The sequence below is a fragment of the Geotrypetes seraphini genome, chromosome 7, assembly GCF_902459505.1.
Source record: "Geotrypetes seraphini chromosome 7, aGeoSer1.1, whole genome shotgun sequence".
NCBI lineage: Eukaryota > Metazoa > Chordata > Amphibia > Gymnophiona > Dermophiidae > Geotrypetes > Geotrypetes seraphini.
In genome coordinates, this window is record NC_047090.1 from 115,840,564 (window position 1) to 115,865,644 (window position 25,081).

The window sequence follows — 25,081 nt, forward strand, 5'->3', positions numbered from 1 at the left end:
TTGAAAAATACACTCGAAGAGACAATGAGAGTAAATGAAAAATTTTTATTACAAAAAGTAACAGAGTTGTGTGAGCAATGGAATCCTTTGCATTTGTCATGGTGGGGAAGAGTTCAAACTGTTAAAATGATGATTCTGCCTGTGGTCTGTTACCAATTGGGCATGATACCAGTGTTTACACAGGGGTCTTTCTATAAAAAGTTAAATAGTATTCTGGTTAAATTTATTTGGCTGGGTAAAATTGCAAGAGTTGCTCTAGTGTCTCTACAAAAGCCAATTAAGGAGGGTGGGGTAAATTTCCCCAATTTTTATAGGTATCACCAATCCTATATCATGCGCCAAGGTATGTATTGGGTCCTCCCAGAGCTTTTGGAACAGTTGCCAGATTGGTTATGGGTTGAGAGGTCACTTATATTCCCACTTAGACTTGATCTTCTGCTCAGTATAAAGATGCCTAGAATACGTATGGACAATAGAGTATTAGTGGATACCTGGAAAACATTAAGATTTGTAGATAAATTAACTCCTGAGTCTATTGGAAGATCTATACATCAATCTATTTGGGTAAACTCCAAGATACAAATAGGCGGGTTTAAGGTTGTCTGGAAAGATTGGATTAAAGCAGATATAAGATCCTTAAATGAAGTTATTCATAATGGTAAAACTGCTTGAGTTTTCACAATTGCAACATAAATATGGTTTAAATAAAAAACAAAGTTATAAGTGGTTGCAGTTGAAGCAGGCTATTCAGGTAGGGTTCCCTGAATGGAAATCTTTAAATAATCATTATAGTTTAGAATTCCTATGTTTCCAGGCAGATTTTCTGGGACACCAGGCCGCAAAGTGGTATAAAATTTTATCTAATTATTTAAATAAGAAACCTAAAAATGGATTAAGGGATATTTGGAGCATTGAGATTAAGCATCAGATTAATGCATCTCAATGGCCACGTATTTGGTCTTGGAGAATTAAAGGTACGATGTCGGCATCTATTAGGCAAACATGGTTCTTCTTGTTGCATAGAGCATTCTGGACCCCTACTAGATTACAAAAATTAGATTGCTCTAAGTCTAATAGGTGCTGGCATTGTAAAATTGAAGTTGGAACTCTGGATCATCTTTTATTTTATTGTTCATATATTCAGGCATTTTGGTTATCAATCTGGGATCAAGTTAACCTAATGATGGAAAATCATGTGGCATTGTCCTATGATACGGTTATTTTTGGAATGTGTATGAGAGCTAAATGCCAAATATCTGCAGCAAATAATAAGCTTCTGATGATTCTTACCGGTGTGGGGATCCAGCAAATAACGTTTAATTGGAAGAATTGTTCTAGACTAAATTACAGCTTCTGGTGGAACTCAGTATGTCATCTGTACAAAATGGAACGACTACTTGCAGTACAAAATGGACATTTTAAAAGGTTTCAGGATGTGTGGAGGCCAATGATAAATTATTATAATGATTAAGGTTAATTTACTATTCTTTTTCCTTATGTGATAATTTGAAGGAGTGGGGGGTGGGGGGTTATGATAATTCAAATAAATATTTGCATATTTTAACTGATTAATACACATAGGAATTATAATATAATATGTATGTATAGATATGGAAGGGGGTGGGATTAAAATTTTTTGGAAATATATTGTTATGGAATTTCAAGTGATAATGTAATATGATGAGCTATATTTATTGTACACTTGATGTATATGTAAAAATGAATAAAGATTTGGAAAAAAAAATATATAAACCTTTTGCACTCCTTTTAAAGAGTACCGTATGCAGCATCCATATTATGTTGTCTAATTGTTTTCAACTTTCCAGTCATCTGGCTGAAAATCCTTGGCATTTGTGTTTGATGAGTAACAACAAAAGTCAAATTAAATTTTTCCATTTCATTGAAAAGTGCATGATGCTGTGATTTATGTATTAAACTCTCCCTCTGGTTCTTTTCACAAGCTTTGAATAAGTCTGAAGATTTTCCTTTCCTAGACAATTTCACTGAATAGTGGATTTACTTTCGGCTAAACTCTGGGTTGCTATTATGGAAAAGGACTTAGTTCTGCAGTACACAATCTTCCTTTCAAGTTCAATATTCACCTGCATTACCTTAATGATGTACCTAAAACCTGCACTATTGTCTGGAAACTTAGGCACTTTTTTTCTTGTGGTATTAGATAAGAGAAGTAACTTGATAGTAACAAAGGTGATGTCACTTGGGAGAGAATTGCATTGTTTCTCACTTACTGCTTTTATATTTACTCAGGTAGTTACATGTCCTGAGCACTCTCAGCATACCTCAGTCTATCACTGTGCAGCCATGGCATTATTAGGCCGTCTTCTTCCAGGCAGTGAACACCTTGCACACGAGCTCCTGAAGGGTTTCATCTTTAATCATGAGCTTATCCCGTAAGTCTTAACAGTGTCTACTTGCATATTTTATTATTTACTTATTTAGTTTCTTCTATAAATCAGTTCAGAACGTATAGGTTATGCCCATTAACCAGTAGATGGAGACAGAAAAAGAAGGCAGTTGGAGATTTGCCTCAAGTGTATCAAGCAGCCCTAGAATCCTCAATATATTCTCTGTCTCAGTGAGTGGTGATTGTGCACACTGCAGCTCCTTAACAAATTACTTTAGTCAGCCTGTCACCTAGCCTTTTTTCTGTTTTTTCTTAGGCTATGTTTTTTTTTTTTAATTAGACAGGAAGAACAGTAAGTTTCCCTGGAAATACTTGGGGTTGCACTTACCCCTGGAAGGTTCTCAGGGTTAATATGCCTCAGTCTACTAAGTGGAGCTGCCTCTTGGTACAGTTTTCACTGAAACTAGTTGAGGCTGTGGAGTTTCCTTTATCTGGAGAGCAATACCCAGTAATGCTGAGTCCCTTATCTCCTCTCCCATTGCTACATGAGGTACTTCAGTTGGAGACCTTTTCACTACAAACAACATTGTTCTTCTCTCAGTGCTTTTCCCGCCAATTTCTAAATGTCAGTCAGCCATTTTATTCCTTCTTTCTGTGGGTTATTTATAGTTGTGTATTTCCTCTCAGGTGCCTTGTTTCAGAGAGCTGATACTAGGAACCTTCCTTGTGGTCAGTTTCTATTTGGTTATTTGGGAAAATAAGGAAGGTGGGCATCTGTAAAGTTCATTCCCAGACACAGAGCAGAGGGTTAGCCTAATGGTTAGTGCAATAGACTGTAAACCAAGGGACCCAGGTCTAAATCCCACTTAACTCTTTGTTTTTGTAATTGTGAGCCCTCCAGGAACAGAAAAATACCTTCTGTATCTGAATGTATACCAGTTGGATGTCTTTCCAACTGCAGTATATTTAGGTACAGTATATTTAAGTACAGTAGGTATTTTTCTGTTTCTGAAGGGCTCACAAAACAAAACTTGAAGTGGGAATTGAATTTGTGTTCCTTGGTTAATATCTACTGCATTAACCACTAGGCTACTCCTCAGACATGCTTCCTGCTCTGTTAAGAATACCCATAATATCTGTAGCTGTCATAGAGTCTCAGTGTTCTCCCCAGAAATATTTTCCAGCTGGGTAGCATGAAAAAATAGCCAGGTGGGGCAGGACGGGGAAATTTGGTGGTGCAAATTTGGTGCTATGCAAATTACCCCTCCCTGCTTACGGTGAAGGAGTAGGATCGGGGAAGAGGGTCGGCATGCGGCATGAAACGCAATGAAAATGACCCCTCCCTGCTCACGGTGAAGGAGTAGTGGGCACAGAGGAGGATTGGCACACAGCTTCGATGCTGGTGGTGCGGATACAAGATGACAGTTCTAACGTCAGAGAGAAGGTGCGGGCCAGCCAATCCCGAACCTTCTCTCTGACGTCAGATTGAGGGGGGGAAAGGCTTGTGGGCATGCCCCTGGCCCTTCCCTTCGTTGCAGCACCAGTGGGGCTGTAAGTAAATGTAGCGGGCGAGTGAACGAGAGATGGGCGGACGGGCGGTGGACCAGGAGGGGGGGGGGAGAGGAATCGGCGGCAGGTCAGCTTTTGGGGCAGGCAGGCTTCGGCGCGGCTTCGGGGGAGGGTGGAAGGGGGTACTAAGGACGTAGGAAAGAGGCACTGGGGGCACTAAGGACATAGGAAGGAGGCACTGGGGGCACTAAGGACATAGGAAGGGGCACTAAGGACATAGGAAGGGGCACTAAGGACATAGGAAGGGGCACTAAGGACATAGGAAGGGACACTAAGGACGTAGGAAGGGGCACTAAGGACGTAAGAAGGAGGCACTGTGGGCACTAAGGACATAGGAAGGAGGCACTGTGGGCACTAAGGACATAGGAAGGAGGCATTGTGGGCACTAAGGACATAGGAAGGAGGCATTGTGGGCACTAAGGACATAAGAAGGGGGCACTTGGGCCACTAATGACATAGGAAGGAGGGAGGGAGGGATTAGAAAGGGACAATAGTTGGGCCTGAGTGCAGAAAGAAAGGATGCACAGTCAGAAGGAAGTGCAACAAATGTGAACCAATCTCCTCGGGCCCGAGGCACGTTCCAGCCATGGACCAGGAGTGAAGAAGAGGGGAAGTGAGGAAGAGGGAGCCAGCAACAGGCAGTGAGGAAGAGGGAGCCGGCCATGGGCAGCATAAAACAGCCAGGTGGGAGCGCTGGTATGTTTCTTGTGTTTCAAAAATCTAGCACTAGTTAGAAGTTGTTCTTGGTTTTACAAAGCATTAAATTTATACTTATCAAAAGAAGCTCAGGCTCTGTTTTTTAAATGTAAACCCACTGGTTGTTCTGAACTGCAATCTGAGGTATTTTTCTAGATGTGACATAGACAAAGAGGGATTACTGTAAGATTCTTGTTCAGGCCACAAGAGCCCGTTACAGAAACAAAGTTGAGCATGTTTTAATGTCCTTGTATCGCTTCATGGGGCAGCTACGCTTCGAATACCTATGCAAGCACAGGACCAAAAACGAAAAGTACTAATATATACAAACGAAACCCTAAGATTCAAGACTCTGCATGCAATACAACCCCAGAGAAAAAGAAACAAATACCATGTGCAATTCTGATCGCTACATCTCAAAAAAAGATATAGCAGAATTGCAGAGGGGGTGGAAGAGAAGAGAGACAGCTGGCTTAATCAAGGCGTTGTTTGTAAACAAGAGAGGGCAGGACACCCAGCCTCACCCAACTGCCTATGATGAAGGGATGGCACATGGAGGGAGGGACACAACAAAGGTAGGGGGAATAATTTTATTTTCAATTTTGTGATTGAATTGTGTCAATTTTGAGAATTTTCACCTGCTGTCTATATTTTGCACTGTTCAGGAAGAAATACATTTGTTTCTTTTTTTTCTGGGTTGCATTTCATGCAGAGTCTTGAATCTTAGGGTTTCGTTTGTATATATTAGTACTCTTCGTTTTTGGTCCCGTGCTTGCATAGGGGTTATCTGTGTTCTGGTAGGAATGAATGTTGAGAAGCATATAGTCTGCTTTGTGTAGTTTAATTTTGTGGTTAAGCATTATGTGTTGTTAATAAGATTATATTGTGTGTATATATGAAAAATGAATGGAAAAAATAGTGTTACCATTAGTACTATTATGGGGGCGGAGTCTGGCCCATGACTTAGCCCAGTGCTCTTCAACTGCCGGTCCACAAAATAATTCTTTTTTTTTTTTTCCAATTCTTTATTCATTTTAAAAAACTTACAATAAGTGTAACATCATTTACATCAATTCAAACTCCAATACAACACTTAATATTCTATTAAATTTCATATCAGAATTTATCCCCCCTTCCCCCCTAATTAATTACATTCTTTAAATTCAATACAACCTATCATAAACCTCATTCTAATATACCTTATTTAATATTCAAACCATAGAACACCCTCCCCACTCCCCCCATCTTGGATGTGCATTTTTAAGGGGAAATATAATATTCAATCATTACAATATTTTGTTAATGGCTCCCAAATTTCCTGAAATTTTTTTAAATTCCCTTGCTGTGTGGCTATTATCCTTTCCATTTTATAAATGTTGCATAAAGAGTTCCACCAGAAACTGTAATTCAGTCTTTCCCAATTTTTCCAGTTACTCATAATCTGTTGTATGGCACAATAAGTAAAAGTCTACTTTTAGATGATATTTGACTCTTAGCCCTCATTGACATGCCGAACAGGACAGTATCATACGATATTGCCACTGGATTTTCCAACATACAATTTATTTGACCCCCATATTGATTTACAAAAAGCAAGAATCATTGGACAATAGAATATCAAATGACCTAATGTTCTAGCTTCAAGATGACAATGCCAACATCTATTAGATTTAGAGCTATCTAATTTCTGTAAACAAACTGGGATCCAAAATGCTCTATGTAAAAGAAAAAACCAAGTTTGTCTCATAGATGCAGACACTGTACATCTCATTCTCCAAGACCAAATTTGTGGCCATTGAGATGCATTAATTTGATGCTTAATCTCAATGCTCCAAACATCCTGAAGACCAGTTTTTGGTTTTTTATTTAAAAATCCAGATATTAATTTATACCACTGAGTGGCCTGATGTCCCAGAAAGTCCACCTGAAAACACAAGAATGTCAGCCTATACTGATCACTAAGACTTTTCCATTCAGGGAACCATTTATAATTTTGTGATTTATTAAGCCCATATTTGTGTTGCAATTGTAAAAATTCAAGCAGCTTACCATTAGAAATAACATCATTTAAAGTGTGTATACCTGTCTTCATCCAATATTTCCAGATGACCTTAAATCCGCCAATTCGAATGTTGGAGTTCAGCCATAGGGTCTGATATGTTGATTTAAGTATCGAAATTGGTGTTAAGTTATTAACATAACGTAATGTTTTCCATGTATCTACTAATAATCTGTTTTCTTTTTTTTTTAAATTCTTTATTCATTTTATAATTCACAAGTGTACAGTAAATATCAAACAATTAGAATACAATATCACTTGAAAATGTACCATATCATGCAACAAAAAGATATAACCCCCACCCCCTCCCACTTCCATATACAACAAAAAATATATCACATGAATATAATATCTTATCATTCATATATATTATTAATAGAAATCCAACCCCTCCCCCAAACCACATGTAAGAATTAAAATTGGGAAAAGTGTAAATTATTCATTATAATAATTTAAAAATGGCCCCCACACAGTCTTAAATTTATTATAGTAACTTTTTTGAAATGCCAACGCTCTTTCCATTTTAAACACATGACATACTGAATTCCACCAGAAACAATAATAATCTGTTTTCTTTATATAATCTAGGCATTTTGATACTGAGAACATGGCTTAATCTCAGAGGGAACATGAGTTGCCATTCCAACGTCAACCAATCTGGGAACTTTTCCATGAGCTCTGGGAGGATCCAATACATATCTTGATGCAAAATATAGGATTGATGATACCTATAAAAATTAGGAAAATTTGTCTCCCCCCCCCTTCTTGCGATTTTACCCAGCCAAATAAATTTTGTAAGAATACTATTCAATTTTTTATAAAATGACCCCGGAAAAAACACTGGTAACATACCCAACTGCTAACAAACCACAGGCAAAATCATCATTTTTATAGTTTGAACTCTCCCCCACCAAGAAAGATGTAATGGGTTCCATTGCTCACACATTTCAGCAACCTTTTGCAACAAAAATGTTTAATTCACTTTCATTGTCTCTTCCAACGTATTCTTTATCCAAATGCCTAAATATTTTATTTCTTCTTCTTTCCAAAGAAAAGGAAAAGAATCAAATAATCCTTTTGTACAATGAACATTTAGGGCTCCTTTTATCAAGGTGCGGTAGGCGGTTAATGCACGGAATACCACGCCTCCATTGACGAGGCATTAGTTTTTAGGCTTGCCATGGGGGTTAGCGCATGATGAAATGTCCAACGCGCTAACCCCCCGTAGCGCGCCTTGATAAAAGGAGCTCTTAATGGAATAATTTCTGATTTACTCCAATTTGTTTTGTATCCTGAAAATTTCCAAAATTTCTCAATTAATTCCAGCAAGTGTGGAATGGTTGTTTCAGGATTTCTCAAATGCAGCAATATGTCATCTGCATATGCAGAGACCTTGTATTCCTGACCTGTGTAAAGAATACCCTGTATATCCTTCGCCTGTTGAATAGCTAATAACAAGGGTTCTAATACAATACCAAAAAGCAAAGGAGATAAAGGACAACCTTGTCTAACACCTCTCTGCAGGCCAAAATGTTCTGAAAAATTATTGTTAATATATAGTCTAGCAGTAGGGGAGTTATACAAAGTTTGAATCATCCGTATAAATCCCGAACCAATACCAAACCAATCCATTGCTTGGTACATAAAAGTCCATTCCACACGATCGAAGGCCTTCTCTGCATCAATAATTCTTTTATTTCCGCCGGTCCATAGGTGTAAAATGGTTGAAAAACACTGCACTAGACCACCAGGGATTGTAGTTTAAGTGCTGGGAGAGGTGCAGGTCCATTAGACTATTGGGAATAATTTGGGGTACTGGGGGTGAAGAGATGTAAAATGTTGTGTTTTTTTTTTTCCTAATGTCTCCTGTCTGTCATTTTATTCTTCAGTGCATCAAGTGGCTGCATATCACTGTGGTGGTATATACTGGGGAGGGGGGGGGGTGTTCTGACCATACACACATTTTAACAGAGTTGTAATTTGAATGCTATTTGCTTATTGCATTGGGGAGCTAAAAATTTGTTAGGCTTTCATTAGGAAGCTGTGTGCTAAGTATCAATGCACAGCTCTAATGCAAGCTTACTTCATCAGCCCCTGACTAAAGAAACAAAAGATCTGAACCTGGAATTCTACCAGGTTCTCTATATGACAATGCTCAGCAATATTGCTGAGCCATCAGGCTAGATCAGCCCAGTTGCCTTCTAATTTTGAGGCCGGAGATCCCCTGCTATGTTGACTTATCTAGATGAAGCTGATTATCTAAGAACTCAACTTCCCCATGTGGAGCAGGATTTGCATATCGCTAATGTACTGATCAACATATACTCCTTCCTTTTCCATGGAGACTCTGCTGGGGCTTATTTCCATTGAACTGAAATGTCTTACTCTTGAATTCAGTGGTGGGTGATCAGGTTGTGGGCTTTTTCTGGTTCCTACTCCGAGATTTTTCTGTCTTTGAATCCCTATCCTTTTAATAATGAGGCCTGATGTGCTAAAGGGTTTTTCTCATGTGGCATCTGTGGATTAAACCTCCTCAAAGTATTGGATGAATAATATACATACTAACACTTGGGGTTTTATTTATCAACTTGTGATATGTATTACAGCATGGTGTTTGACAGCTCCCATTATTTGTGATAGAGATTATTCATCAGTAATATATGATAACACCTGTCATAGTGTGACAAATAAACCCCTGGGTGTGCTGAAATCATTTGAATTCACTTATTCAATTATTGCCAATCTATGGAGCTGAAACTCCTGCTTTTATGGATACTATGATATTTTCATTGTAAATAATTTTTATTTTTCATTTTCCTTTTGTCTTTGTTTGTAGAGAAGGGAAGTCTGGAGGTCCAGAAGCTGCTGACTTCTCTGATATCCTGCATATCAGAGCAGATGGAAAACCCATGCAGCCAGGTTCAGTGGTGCCGAGTTCTTCAAATCCCAGCCGTGGTACACTGCTAGAAGAGGCATACCAGCAGCTCCCCTCTATCCGCGCCTGCTACCTCTTACACTTGGCACATTTGGAGATGGCTCTTGCACGCTCTAAGGCTGTCTACGAAGGGCGGACTTACCTTGTTCAGTCCATGATTCTTCCAGAAACTAAAGGACCCATCTTGCCTTCTGACTGGCCATTTCTCCCTCTTATTGTCCTCTATAACAAAGTAGCCAATGCAGAGACACGTGGCACTGTGCTGAATACACTTCCACCAGATCTGGTGGCTACTGTGACTCAGAACCTGCAGTGGATCCTTCTTCTAGAAACATGGCGTGCCAAAGACCTGGAGCACATTCCCACTGCTGCCAAGCTTTCTCGGCTCTTCTGTATCTTTCTCACAGGTGGTGACCTCTTTCTGGAAGGGCCTGTCCACTGTTATGCAGCTGCACTCCTCTCTTTATACTGCCAGGCCAAGAGTCTGGATTCTCTGCAACTGGATGTTCCTTTGCCTGGTCTAGCCTCATTCTATGATCTGTACATTGATCTTCTGGAGCAATTTGAAGGTGTCTCTTTTGGAGATCACCTCTTTGGAATCTTTGTGCTGCTGCCCCTCCAGAGGAAATTCAGTGTCCAGCTACGGCTGGCGATGTTTGGGGAGCACATAAGTGCCCTAAGAGTGCTGGGAGTGCCTTTCAAAGAGGTAATGTTTGTGTAAAGAGATTACCTGGCTGTTCTCAGTACGTGGACATAGTTTACATTTCTAGATGAGACTTTCATGACCTGAGATGTGAGAAAAATGTATCATGATACAAAAACACATGCCTTGTCAAGGATAATGCTATAACAATGCTGCAGATAGATACGTACCTTCTTGACTACCTTGGTAACTTCTTTATTAAGGGTGGTACAATCACTAGACTCTCAGTCCTATGTATTCACTGTTGCTTAGAAATTTCTTTAATACAGAATTCACAGAACATGTCTTTGGAGAGGCATTTGAAATGAGATGAAGGTGACAGTACTCAGCACTACTATCTTCTTTTACTAAAAGAGCATGATTAAAATTGTCAGGTTTTCTAGTACAGAAAGAGTTCCCACTTTATCTTTGGGTTTGTGTAGCCTGAGGAAGGTTTTGGCTGTTGTCTTGATGGGATCAGAGTCTCATGGTCATAAGTGCCACCTGAAAATCATTCTGTTTTCTCCTAGTTTCCCATTCCCCTGGAACGGTACACTTCACCTCCTGAAGACTCTCTTCCCCTCTTGAAACTCTATTTCCGAACACTGGTAACTAAAACCCTGCGCTCCAGCTGGTGTCCCATCCTCTATGCTGTGACTGTGGCTCACATGAACAGTTTCATCTTCTCACAAGACCGTGTGGCACAGGTAGACAGTAGCAACTGGAATATTTTGAGTTTTACTGACCATTACAAAATCTTTAGCAAATGGCATTGTACTGAAGGATGTGTTTGTTCTCTCCATTAGGCCAGTTATTCACAACCCACCCTTTAGGGTATATTTAGCCAGCTGGGGTTGTCGGGATATCCACAGTTAATATGTATAAGATAAATGTGTATACTGGGAGGAAATGCATGCAAATCTGTCCAACCTGTGTATATTATGAATATCTTGAAAACCTGACTGGCTAAATTAGGGATGGGCAACCCTAGTCCTTGAGGGCTATAATCCAGTTAGGTTTTCAAGATTTCCACAATGAACATGCATGAGATTTATTTGCATTCAATGGAAACAGTGCATGCAAATTAATCTTGATACATATTCATTGAGGAAATCTTGATAACCCAATTGGATTATAGGTCTTGAGGAATATGGTTGCCCACTCCTGGCTAGATGTATGTTGTGGATGATGTTGAGATCCACTGGCTTGTAGATTCATTGTACATAAGAACATAAGAATATTGGTCCATCTAGCCCAGTAACCTGTCTTCACAGTGGCCAATCTAGTCCACTAGTTCCTGGCAAAAACCCAACTAGTAGCAACATTACATGCTACTCATCAGGGCAAACAGTGGCTTCCAACATATCTGTCTCAATAACATACTATGGACTTCTCCAGGAAATTGTCCAAACCTTTCTTAAACCCAGTTCTTTTTTGTCCCCTCCGGATTCCATACTGTAGGTGTTCAATCCCAACTTGCAGTTCGGGAGTTGCAGAAATCCAACACTTTTCTGAGCACATGCTCCACCCCATTAGCCTGAAAGCTAGAAAACATATCTAGTTACAGTTTCTGTAAGCAATCCGTGCAAAAGTCTTTTGCAGTTGCTCTGCTTCTTTTTCTTGTTTTTTTTTTCTCTTAAAGTTCACTTTCTTGGTGGCTTCAGTGCCTTGGGACTCCTGTTGGAGTAAAGGATGCAGTCCCGTGGTGCCGGACTGCTGTTTCACAGAGAAACTCTGGTGGATTTGTGGAGCCAGCCTGCTGTGTACCAATCTTCCTAAACTTGGGGTCCATTCCCCTGGGAATTTGTTGGCCCGTTGACCTTGTCATTGGTTTCAAGTGCAGTCCCTAGAGCAGTGATTCCCAACCCTCTCCTGGAGGACCACCAGGCCAGTCGAGTTTTCAGTATAGCCCTAATGAATATGCATGAGAGAGATCTGCATATAATGGAGGTGCCAGGCATGCAAATCTGCTCCATACATATTCATTAGGGCTATCCTGAAAGCCCGACTGGCCTGGTGGTCCTCCAGGACAGGGTTGAAAACCACTGCCCTAGAGTATCTGAGCCTTTTCTTCGACATCGGACAAGGTAATTTGTTTCTTCCTGAGGCCCTTCAACAACAGATCAGAGATCTCCTGGACCATCCGGCTCCCACAGCCTGGCATTATCTGTAGTTTCTGGGGTCAATGGCAGATTTGGAAGTGGTCCCCTGGACCAGAGTGCTCATGCGCCCTTTACAGGAGGCTCTCCTCTCTCGGGGGTCTCCGCAGCGTCATCCCCTGGACGGTGCCAGCTGACATCAGCTTGAACTAGCTCTCTGCCAGGGCTGGCTTCTTCAGATTTCCGAGTGAATGACTCATAACAGATGCCAGCCTGTTGGGTTGGGGTGTTCATTGCAGGGACCACTCCATTCAAGGGCAGTGGACTCCTCATCCAAAACATTGGTCGATCTATTGTCTGAAACTTCGGGTAATTCGGCTGGCACCACTCGCTCCAGACTCTTCTAGAAGGGAAAGCAGTGTGAGTATTCGCCGACACCATCACAGTGGTGGTGTATGTAAATCATCAAGGGGACACAAACGCTTCCTTGGGCCAGGAGGCTCGCATGCTGTTATGCTGGGTGGAAGTACATCTTCTGTCTTTCTCAGTGGTCCATGTGGCCAGAGTCATCACTATTCACGCAGACTTCCTCAACTGACAGGTTCTGGACCCAGGAGAATGATCCCTCTTTCAAAAAGCGTTTTGTCTGATCGTACAGTGCTGGGGTCAGCCCCAGATGGACTTGGTGGCTTCAGCAGAGAACTCGAAGGCCAGGCACTTTTTCAGTCAACAAACACAGTGTGAAAGCCTAGGGCTGGATGCCTTGGTTCAGCCCTGGCTGGCTCATGAGCTCCTGCACGAGTTCCCTTCGTGGCCTCTAGTCAGTTGAGTCACCCGCTGGATAGCTACACATCCCGGTCTTGTGATTCTAGTGGCTTCGGATTGGCCTAGTCACCTGTGGTAGGTTGATCTTGTCTATCTTCAGTGGGACGACACACTTCAGCTCCCTCTTCCTCGCTACCTTCTCAGTCCGGGGCCAATTCCCATGGAGAACCCACGGCACTTTGGTCTTACAACATGGCTCTTGAGCGCTCAGCCTTGGTGCAGTACAGTTACTCAGATGTAGTTATTTTGACTCTCTTGCATTCGAAGAAACCCTCTACTATGGCTTCTTATTCCGAAGCCTGGGGGGCTTTCCAGCAGTGGTGTACTAAAGGCCAGGTGGAGCCTGAGAGGGTTTTCATTTCGGTGGTCCTAGCTTTTCTTCACGCGGGCCTAGAGAAGAGTTCAGCGGTGGCCTCCCTTAAAGTTCCAGTTGCAGGCTTTTGGTGCCTTAGAGCATGCGGAGGCGCTAGTTTGCTTACTGCTCATTTAGATGTGACCAGGATTATGAGAGGGGCACTTCATTTGCGACCTCCCTTGCGCATCTTTTCCCTTCGTGAAATCTTAACATCATTCTTCAAGGCCTTGGAGAAGCCCCATTCTAGCCACTAAAGGATGCTGCTCTTCTGGATCTGACAATCAAGACTGTCTTTCTGGTCGCCATTGTCTCGGCATGGCGTATTTCAGAGCTTCAGGCTTGTTCATGCAGGGAGCCCTTTCTCCATATTTCAGATGTGGGAGTTGTTCTCTGCACGGTACCTTCCTTTCTACCAAAGGTGTTTCTGCCTTGCATGTCAACCAGGAGGTTCATTTGCCTGTGCTTCATTCCACAGGCTCTTGCACAAGTTGAATGTCAGGAGAGTCTTACTGCACTATTTGGGGAGGACTAATTATTTCAGACTGTCTGATCACCTTTATGTCCTGACTGCTGCGCCTCGCTGTTGTGGGCCAGCCGGTGTCTAAGTCCTCGATTGCTCGATGGATTTGAATGGCTATTTCCACGACTTACATCACGCGTGGCAAGCAGCTGCCATTTTCTCTTAAAGCCCACTCGACTAGAAGCATTTCTGCATCGTGGGCAGGGTCTCGCATGATTCCTCTCAATGAAATTTGTAGGGCAGCTACTTGGTCCCTTCTTCATACCTTTACCCAATTTTTCCGAGTGAATGTGGCGGCTTTGTCTGATGCTGTTTTTGGGACCTCGGTTTTGTGGGCAGGCTCTTCTGTCCCTCCCTAGATGCTTTGGTACATCACCTAGCATATAGAATTCAGAAGAGACCTGACAGAATTGAAGATTAGGTTTTTACCTTCAATAATCTTCTTTCTGTTAGTTCCTATAGGATTCCATTCGACCTTACCTCTCTGTGTACACTCAGTGGTTTGAAATAGCCTGCTTCTTTCTGCCTCGGTTATTTTCCTTACAGGCTTTGAACACTTTCCAGCCAATTGACAGATCCTGTGGGCAGTTTCCACTTCTGTGAGTATGTTTACCTGAAGGCTGTCTCATGTGGGTGCTCGTTGCACACAGCAGGTTAATTCTACATTGTTGCCTTTATGCCTGTTTATTACTTGTTTCATGTTTTGCAGAGCTGACCAGTTCAAGACTTGTTTGTGTTGCTGGGGATTTTCCCCCGTACCCCCTTGTCATGGATTTGTACAGGTACATAAGAACATAAGAATTGCCACTGCTGAGTCAGACCAGTGATCCATCATGCCCAGCAGTCTGCTCATGCGGCGGCCCTCTGGTCTAAGACCAGCACCCTAACTGAGACTAGCCCTACCAGCGCATGTTCTTGTTCAACAGAAATTTGTCTAACTTTGTCTTGAATCCTTGGAGGGTGTTTTCCCCTATAACAGCCTCTGGAAGAGCGTTTCAGCTTTCTACCACTCTCTGGGTGAAGAAGAACTTCCTTACGTTTGAACGGAATCTATCCCCTTTCAACTTTAGAGAGTGCCCTCTTGTTCTCCCTACCTTGGAGAGGGTGAACAGCCTGTCCTTATCTACTAAGTCTATTCCCTTCAATATCTTGAATGTTTCAATCATGTCCCCTCTCAATCTCCTCTGTTCGAAGGAGAATAGGCCCAGTTTCTCTAATCTTTCGCTGTACGGCAGCTCCTCCAGCCCCTTAACCATCTTAGTTGCTCTTCCCTGGACCCTTTCGAGTAGTACCGTGTCCTTCTTAATGTACGGCGACCAGTGCTGGATGCAGTACTCCAGGTGGGGGCGTACCATGGCCCGGTACAGCGGCATGATAACCTTCTCTGATCTGTTCGTGATCCCCTTATTTATCATTCCTAGCATTCTGTTTGCCCTTTTTGCTGCCGCCGCACATTGTGTGGATGGCTTCATCGACTTGTCGATCAGAACTCCCAAGTCCCTTTCCTGGGAGGTCTCTCTTGTATTCGTGCATGAGATTTTTGTTACCGACATGCATTACTTTACACTTATCCACGTTGAACCTCATCTGCCATGTCGAGGCCCATTCCTCGAGCTTGATTATGTCACGTTGCAGATCTTCGCAATCCCCCTGCGTCTTTACTACTCTGAATAACTTCGTATCATCCGCAAATTTAATCACTTCGCTCGTCGTACCTATGTCCAGATCATTTATAAAGATGTTAAAGAGCACGGGTCCAAGCACCGAACCCTGCGGCACCCCACTGGTGATGCTCTTCCAGTCCGAGTATTGTCCATTTACCCACACTCTGTTTCCTATGCTCCAGCCAGTTTTTAATCCACGTGAGTATTTCACCCTCAATTCCATGGCTTGCAATTTTCCAAAGTAGTCGTTCATGCGGAACCTTGTCGAACGCTTTCTGAAAATCCAGATATACAATGTCGACCGGATCGCCCTTGTCTATCTGTCTGTTTACTCCCTCAAAGAAGTGCAGCAAGTTCGTCAAGCACGATCTGCCTTTGCTAAAACCGTGCTGACTGGTCCTCATCAGCCCGTGTCCGTCAAGGTTATCAATGATGCTGTCCTTTATCAGTGACTCTACCATCTTTCCCGGTACCGAGGTCAGACTCACCGGTCTGTAGTTCCCCGGATCTCCTCTCGAACCTTTCTTGAAGATCGGTGTAACATTCGCCACCTTCCAGTCTTCCGGAATCTTTCCCGATTTGATCGACAGATCGGCTATTAGCTGAAGCAGTTCAGCTATGGTCCCTTTCAGTTCCTTGATGACCCTCGGATGGATGCCATCCGGTCCCGGGGATTTATCGCTCTTAAGCCTATCAATCTGCCTACATACCTCCTCTAGAATGACCGTCAATCCTGTCAGCTTTCCGTCTTCGTTTCAAGCATATAGCCTGATGGATTCCGGTATGCTGTGTACATCTTCTTCGGTAAATACAGATGCAAAAAATGTGTTCAGTTTGTCAGTGATTGCTTTGTCCTCCTTTAGCGCTCCCTTTATTCCATGGTCATCCAACAGTCCCACCACTTCCTTTGCGGGTCGTTTCCCCTTAATATATCGAAAGAATGGCTTGAAGTTCTTCGCCTCCTTGGCTATTTTTTCCTCGTAGTCTCTTTTGGCCCCTTTTACTGCCTTATGGCACCTGCGTTGATGTTGTTTGTGCTTGTTCCAGTTTTCTTCCGTTTTTGACCTTTTCCATTTCTTAAATGAAGTTTTCTTGTCTCTGATTGCTTCCTTCACCTCTACAGTGAGCCACGCCGGTTCTTTGTTCTTTTTCCTCTTGGATCCCTTATTAATACGCGGTATATATAGATTTAGCACCTCGGTGACTGTGTCCTTAAAAAGGGACCAAGCTTGCTCTAGCGTTTTTACAGTGCTTATCCTCTTCTTAATCTTCTTCCCTACCCTACCTTCCCTTCATAATTCCCTTTTTGGAAGTTCAGTGCCGTGGCTGTCGTTTTGGACTGATGTTTCTCCCCTGCGTCCAGATCAAAGCGGATCATATTGTGATCGCTGCTTCCCAGCGTCCCTTCTACTTCTACATCTTGTGCTGGTCCTCGCAGGCCATTTAAAATTAAGTCCAGAGTTGCATTTCCTCTAGTATTTTCCTTGACAAGTTGTTCCAGGAAGCAATCGCCTACAACATCCAAGAACTTGGTCTCTCTAATGCAGCCGGAGGTGCCTAGGTTCCAGTGTATTCCCGGATAGTTGAAGTCACCCATGATAACTATGTTGTCTCCCTTGCAGTTGCATTTAATCTCGTCTGTCATTTCTCCATCAATTTCTTTGGACTGCCCTGGGGGTCGGTAGTAGATGCCGATCTTCATTTCCAGGCTATTTGTTCCTGGAATTTTGACCCATAGAGACTCTAACTTATCTGTCAGTTGTGGCGTGTTCTCTCCAGCAGATTCAATTTCCTCTTTGACGTATATTGCAACACCCCCACCTTTTTGAGCCACTCTGTCTCTGCGGTATAGTTTTTATCCCAATAGCACAGTGTCCCAGATGTTTTCCTCAGTCCACCATGTTTTCGTGATGCCTATGATGTCAACGTTATCTTTTTGTGCTATGGCTTCTAATTCACCCATCTTATTTGTAAGGCTCCTTGCGTTTGTGTACATACACTTGAGTTTGCAGCTTTTTCCTTTCTTGCATTTCCTTCCCTCTTGTGTCCTTTTTGATCTCTCTTGCCTCTAATCCGGTGAGTCTTTCCCTCTATCTTCTTGCACGGTATCCTCTGGGTATACCAGTTCCCGAACCATCGACTCTCTCTCTCTGTTGACTGTCGGTTTTTCCCTTCTTCCTAGTTTAAAAACTTGTCCACTTCTCTCTTGATGTTGCTTGCAAGTAGCCTCGTTCCGTCTCTGCTGAGGTGGAGTCCATCCTTCCTGTAGAGCTTGCTCTTCCCCAGAACGTTGTCCAGTTGCGCACAAAGTGGAATTCTTCTTCCTCACACCAGCGCCGCATCCACGCGTTGACTGCTTGCAGCTCCATCTGCCTCTTCTCATCTGCCCTGGGTACCGGCAGGATCTCCGAGAATGCTATCCTCTGCGTTCTGGTCTTCAGCTTCCTTCCTAGCATCCGGAACTGGTCCTTCAGTACTTCCCTGTTGTAGTTCCTATTGCTCACGTTCGTCCCCACATGGATCACCACCGCCGTATCTTCTTCTTCCACACTGTTGAGGATCCTGTTGATGCGGCTCACTGTGTCTTCTACCTTGGCTCCCGGTAGGCAGGTCACCAGCCGATCAAGTCTTCCTCCCGCTATGTGGCTGTCAACTTGTCTGATGATGGAATCGCCCACGACGATTGCTGTCCTCTCTATCTTCTCCTGATTCTCCAGCCTCAGGTCCGTGTCCCTGGTGTATGTCCATCTCTCCTGCCGCAGGTCCGTATCCTTCGCTCTCGCTACTGTATCACCCATTTCTTCCTGGTGGTTGTCTGTCGGGTGGTCCACACTCTCTATAGGTGTCTTTCGGCAGTTCCAGTGTTGCTGGTGATTTTCCACGGCCTCCCTCTATGCCTCCTCTATGAACTTCTCCAGCTCTCGGACTTCTTCCTCGATGGTGTCTTCTGTCTTGTTCTCTGCTTCCTCTGTCTGGACGTTCTCTGCATCTCTGTCTCCCTCCTCCCCTGCTTGAAGTGCCTCCAGTTCCAATATTCTGCCCTCCAGGAGTCTGACTTGTTTCTTCAGGCTCTCCAGTTCTCTGCATCGGGCGCATATATAAGACTGCCTCCCAGATGGGAGGTAGTCATACATATGGCAGACGATGCAGAAAACTGGGTAGCTCAACATCTTGCTTCTGTCTGCTGCTTCCATTGCTTTCTGCTTGCTGGTCTGCTGCGGATGCCTTCTGGGTCTGCTGTGGTTGCGCCTGCTCTTTTATCTGCTTTTTCCCCCTTTTATTCTCTCTGCCTCTCTCTGTAGCTGCTTTTCTCCTGCTCAGAGTCAGATCAACTCTGCTCCATTGTCCCCTCCCCTTTTAAGGCGGAGCTTCGGTGGTAGATGTCGGGGGTGGGTGGAGCTAACTCTCACCGATTCCCCTCTTGGTCTCCTGCCTCTGCTTCTCTCTCCTGCTCTTTTTTCTGCTTTTTCCCCCTTTGGCTTCTCTCTCCCTCTGCCTCTCTCTGTAGCTGCTTTTCTCCTGCTCAGATCAACTCTGCTCCGTTGGCCCCTCCCCTTTTAAAGCGGAGCTTCGGTGGTGGACATTGGGGGGGGTGGAGCTAACTCTTACTGATTCCCCTCTTGGTCTCCTGCCTCTGCTTCTCTCTCCTGCTCTTTTATCTGCTTTTTTCCCCCTTTGGCTTCTCTCTCCCTCTGCCTCTCTCTGTAGCTGCTTTTCTCCTGCTCAGATCAACTCTGCTCCGTTGGCCCCTCCCCTTTTAAAGCGGAGCTTCGGTGGTGGACATTGGGGGGGGTGGAGCTAACTCTTACTGATTCCCCTCTTGGTCTCCTGCCTCTGCTTCTCTCTCCTGCTCTTTTATCTGCTTTTTTCCCCCTTTGGCTTCTCTCTCCCTCTGCCTCTCTCTTTAGCTGCTTTTCTCCTGCTCTCTCCTGCTCAGGTATGTTAACAAACTGGATATGTTTGCTAGCTCTCAGTCTAAGTTGGTGGAGCATGTGCTCAGAAAAGTGTTGGATTTCTGCAACTCTCGGATTGTGGGTTGGTATTGAACAGCTAGCGTATGGAACCCTACAGGGACTAACAGAAAGATTATTGAAGGTAAAAACCTAATTTTCCATTACGTCAACCGCACTGTAGCTTTGGACTCCCTTACATGAAAGCTGCTTATACTGTAAATGACTGCATATATGCACCAACATAATGTGAAACAGTGGATGAATTTATAAGTAACTTATGCATGGAGAATAGTATTTACATGCTCAAATGAGTGCCTATAAAATTTCCTGGGGAGTACATGCATACAAAAGTAGGCATTGCAAACACACCTCTGCTTTATGAGATATGTGGAGAATAGATAGAGCTAGGGAAGGGTTGTACTTATGAATGTATTTTATATACATGAATATATGTAATTTTTTTATCAGCCTATACATATACCAAGATATTCCTGCTTTTGAGCAGATATAACATTTTGTGGTCGCTTTTGGATGTGGCTGTTTTTTAAAGGCACATAGGTGCATGTTTTGCCTTTTATAGAATAGGCACAACATATACACTTATGTCGTTTCTACCTAGGCACTTTGTTTATAAATGTATAGTTTATAAAATACATGTGTATATGTATTTAGTACATATTTATATCATCTTTGGAGCAGGTGTGTGTGAAAATTTATGCACTACTTAGGTTTATTGTATCAGCCTTTTTTATTTTTAGATAAAGGCATACAATTACCTCTGTTTTCTCTATGAAATGTACAGTATATGAAATTTGTTCCTTTTTGGAATATTTTGCATAAGCTTACTATCATGAAATTACTCCCAAGTTGGGCAGGAGTTGAACTTCCTAGCAAAGCTCCTTTAGGATTGGGGAGGCAAAATACGATCCTTTTAATTTTGTTATATGAAATCAGATGATTATGCTTTGTTTCCAGGAAGTAGATCTTGCCCGGAAAAGTATGCTGAGGAAGATCTGGTTACTCACAGATGAGGTATGACCTTTAACAACTGGGAAAAAAAAATCCAGTATGAAGAACAAAACCCAATCTGTCTAACATAAGAACTCCAACTATATATATATTTCTTTAAATATTTACTTTTCACCAATTCCCATAAACTAAATTAATTACAAATCTGGACCATCATATAAGGCTCCAGACTAGGATAGATTTAATTTAAATCATGATTTAAGTCACTAGTCAGAAAGACTTGATTTAAATCATGGTTTGCTACAGAAAAAGCCTTTCTTGATGGTATAATCTTAATATTTACAACCAGATGATGGTTTCATTTTTTGAAAAATAACTTTTCAGATTAGTTTTATAGTTATATAAAAAAATAGTGATTTGTTTATATTAGAAATATATAAATATGGAATTATTGTGAGGTGAACTATTTCCAATTTAATAAGTTAATCATATGGACATCTTTTCTGCTGTACTTTATTGAAATGAGAAAAATAATCATTACCTTAATAACAATTTAAATAGTTTTATTGAACCAATGCAATAACATTATAGCATACTCATATGTATTCTTGTATTTGGTTAAACAAAATATTTTTTAAAAATTTAGACTTAGACCAGCCAGGTCCACACATGAAAAACTTAAAATATTCTCTTCTGTAGTTCACTCATCTTCAGGTGGCGTTCCAGCAGGAGAGAGTGGGCATTCCTCCTATGATGATCTTAGGGGTGGGAAGATAGGTTTCCAGCAGGATATCCCTCCTGCTGTGGAATGTCTTGGGGGGGGGGGGGGACGACGACTGGCAGGAGGGATTGGGCATCTCTCCTTCCGGGGAATGTCTCAGAGGTGGGGAGTGGGCTTCCTTCCTATGGGGGATGTCTTGGGGGAGTGGCAGCAGGAGGAATTGGACACTCCTGCCATGGACATTCGGGGGAAGGACGGCTTTGGGGGTTCCGGCAGGAGGGACTGGGCATCCCTCCTGCCAGTAATCTTTGCAGGGGGAACAGGTTCCCTGCTGCGGCTGCTAAACTGATCGCGGCAGGTAGATTCCCTTGCCACAATTAGCTCAGTGGCAACTCAATTCTCTAACCAGCGGCTTCTGAGATCAGGTGTCCTATACAGAATCCCCAGCCTTTTGTGTCCAGCCACTTTTTGCGTGACTGGTCCTGTTCAGAGAGGTCTATTACATCATACTGTGTAGGTTCATCTCATAACTATTATCTCTAGACAATGTTGATGAGATATCACAATTCTATTCTCCATTTTTTCAGGTATTGAAAAAGCACCTGATCTTTTACAAACTGCCAAACACAGACAATCCTCTGGGCTTTGAAGTCTATGAGCAGCTCCCTCCTTTGAGACAGCAGTATTTGGACATAGTTACTGAGCTGCAACCCGGCAAGCTGAAAACGAGTACCTAGTGTTGGCAAAAAAAAACCCTCAGAATCACCTTGGGTTCTCCGCTAAACTGTAAGGGCACTGCTGCAGTGGCTCTTCTTCAAGACTCAAACAGGCATTTCTATGCTAATATGCTAATTTTTAGATGCCTCTGTTGTTGCAGAGTAACTTTGTATTCCATTGTGACTTGCCTTAGTTTTTTACACAGCAGAGAAATGGATTCTAGTGCAGATCATGAACAGAGAGCAAAATCTGGCACTGAACTAAAGGCAGGTATCAGGTGTCAAAAATTTCCTGCCTAGAAAGTGACATTCACTCTCCCTTATCTCAACCACAGCAACTGATTGAAGTGGTCTCTTGGCAAAGATGGTCAGTGTTTCCTAGCAAACAGCTATACTGTTTCATCTCTGAAAAGAAATGGTGTGTTATTCATCAGGCCCTGATGTGCAGTTTCAGACTGTTCAGTGAGCAGCATACCAGCAAATTGATCTAGATGAGAGCTATGACTTTTTCAAAATGTTCTCATTCTAAGCCATCTTGTGATTTTGAGTACCAGATCAAGAGAGATGAAAAATTTAAAAATATAGATGCATAATTGTATTACACTCAGTGGGCACATTACACTACATTAGGGACTTCTATTCTGCCTATACCTTGCAGTTCAAGGCGGATTACAAAAGAGCTAACTGGACATTTCCAGTGAAGTTACAACAGTTTTGGGGTTTTTTTTTTTTTTTTTGGTTACAAGGGAGGAGGTACCTGGATTAATGTTGCATATTATTTATGAGGATGAATGAAAAAGCTTTCACTGCAAGCTGAATTTAACTGAAGTCTAAAATGTTTCTGTGTGTCAAAAGATGTGGCTCCCCAGGCTACACATTATCATGGGAGCATGCCAGTTCAATTCTGTTGTAGTCCATGGGGGCAGTTTTCAAAACAGCCTACTTAGTGCACACAGCATGGATGCTTTGCAACTGTGGACTTTTGTACTGATTTAAGGGAAAGACAACATGGTACAGTTGGCCCACAGATTTGGCGTCTGATTTTATGTGGGCTTAAATTTGGCTTGGAAATAACACACATGTACACCTGCCCAAAACATGTCTTCAGGAGCAACTCCCCTTAGCTAAATGTATGAGTGCTGTGGGAGTACATGACTAATTTCAGATGGATTAAGGCTGAGAAGTCGTAGCCAGATAATTCAGTTTTTAGCTGGATACGTGTCTAGAATACGTGTCTAGAATACACTTGAGCAAAGTGCTTCATTCAAGTGTACTTGTACCTCATCATAGGGTAGTTAATTATTTTGATGCCAAATACAGTGGTTACAACTATTTTTTTAATTTTAAATTTCTTCTTTCAGCTCATGGTTAATTTATTTCCCTCTTTTTTACAATTTTTGCACTGCAGGCCTATGAATGAAGGCAATTTATTTTAACCGAGTATCACCTTTCTAAACTGTTGATAACCTGCATATTGGAAAACATGTATATAATGAGAAACTTGTCCATTGTAAATATCCTCAAGGGTTTTATACAGATTATTATACCTAGCTTTCCTGAGGTTCCTAGATAATGGCTCTTACTCAAAGACTGCTACATCAGCTGTGCTCAGGAAAGGACTATAAAGTGTTAAGATTGCTCACATACTTACAACTGTATTGCTTAGCCTAGAAGACTTGGAACAAATTTGTTGTATAGGAGAAAGCCCTCAGTAGGCACCAATTTTTAATAAAGTTTTTGTTTTAAGATGATAGTGTGTGTGTGACATTTCTAGGGGTATTTCAATTTCAACCTGCTCATCTCCTTCTAATTGTTTGATGGGGATCAGAGAGCACACACTTAAGCATTAGTAAATGGGGTTCTAAATGCCACATGGCTCATAGTATAAAATGGAATGTGCTAATGTCCATTAGCGTAAGCAACATTTTAGTAAAAAGGCCTCATACTTTGCAACTTTTGAAAAAGTTGTTGTGGCAGGTGGCAACCTTGATTTTGTCATTTTATTTATGGCTTATATCCTGCTATTTCCCATTTAGTGTGGTTCAAGGCAGGTTACAATACAAAACAGCTAGAGATTCCTGGGAGTATACAAAAAGCAATTATCCAAAACAATGAAATTGAATTAGTTCAATTCAATTTATGGGTATTATCACCCATAAATTTCAAGAACAGACATCAATGTATAATAGCAATCTCAAATATAAAGAGCACCATTCCATTTGAGTAATAATATACATAAACAAATTTTTTCTAGAATTCTAATAAAACATATATCTGTCTTTTGGAGAAAAACCAGTAAAAACATTATCTTGGGATTGTAACAATGTACTGACCCCCCCCCCCCCCCCACCTTACAAAACTGTAGTGCAATTTTAGCGCCAGCTGTGGTGGTAACAGCTCCGATGCTCATAGAATTCCTATGAGCATCGGAGCTGTTACTGCCGCCAGCCAGCACTAAAAACTGTGCTACGGCTTTGTAAAAGGGGGAGTAAATGAGGGAAAACAAATAGGAGGGTATAATTTGCAGCAGATCCATTTATAATTTTTTAAAGACAGCATGAAAGTTTAAAAATGGAGCGAGCATGTTCTCTTTATCCTATCTAACTTAACAGATTGTTGTTTTATAAATCTTATTTATATTTATATATAGCATATGTGAATCTTAGTTATGATAAGATTATGGTTGTACATTCAAGTACAGTGCATCTGCATTTCAGACTCTGGGAAAGAAGCTAGAAGCATGTAGCTGCCCATCAGATAGCTGCTTCAGTCCTCAAGGAGAGATAATTTTTCAAACATAAGCAAATGTCATTCTTATCAACCTTGAGTGAAAATTAATTCAAATTTTGATTCTAATACCATCTCAATCTTTTTAAAATATAAATATTTATTGAAGCTTTGTATCTTCAACATGCAGTAACTATGTGGTAAGATTCAAACATTTCATTATCAA

At 42.0% G+C, this 25,081-nt stretch overlaps 1 protein-coding gene across 3 annotated transcripts in view; it reads left to right on the plus strand.

Annotated features, from left to right (window-relative positions):
- The window catches only part of RPAP1 (RNA polymerase II associated protein 1), a 207,663-nt gene extending 183,784 nt beyond the window's left edge, over window positions 1-23,879 (plus strand). For all 3 annotated transcript variants that reach the window (XM_033952096.1, XM_033952094.1, XM_033952095.1), the window contains exons 21-25: window positions 2,269-2,411; window positions 9,526-10,330; window positions 10,837-11,013; window positions 20,698-20,754; window positions 22,000-23,879. In XM_033952096.1, the coding sequence (XP_033807987.1) occupies window positions 2,269-2,411; window positions 9,526-10,330; window positions 10,837-11,013; window positions 20,698-20,754; window positions 22,000-22,149 (1,332 nt within the window). In that variant the 3' untranslated portion in view covers window positions 22,150-23,879. The remainder of the gene's footprint in view (window positions 1-2,268; window positions 2,412-9,525; window positions 10,331-10,836; window positions 11,014-20,697; window positions 20,755-21,999) is intronic.
- The last annotated feature ends 1,202 nt before the right edge of the window (window positions 23,880-25,081 follow it).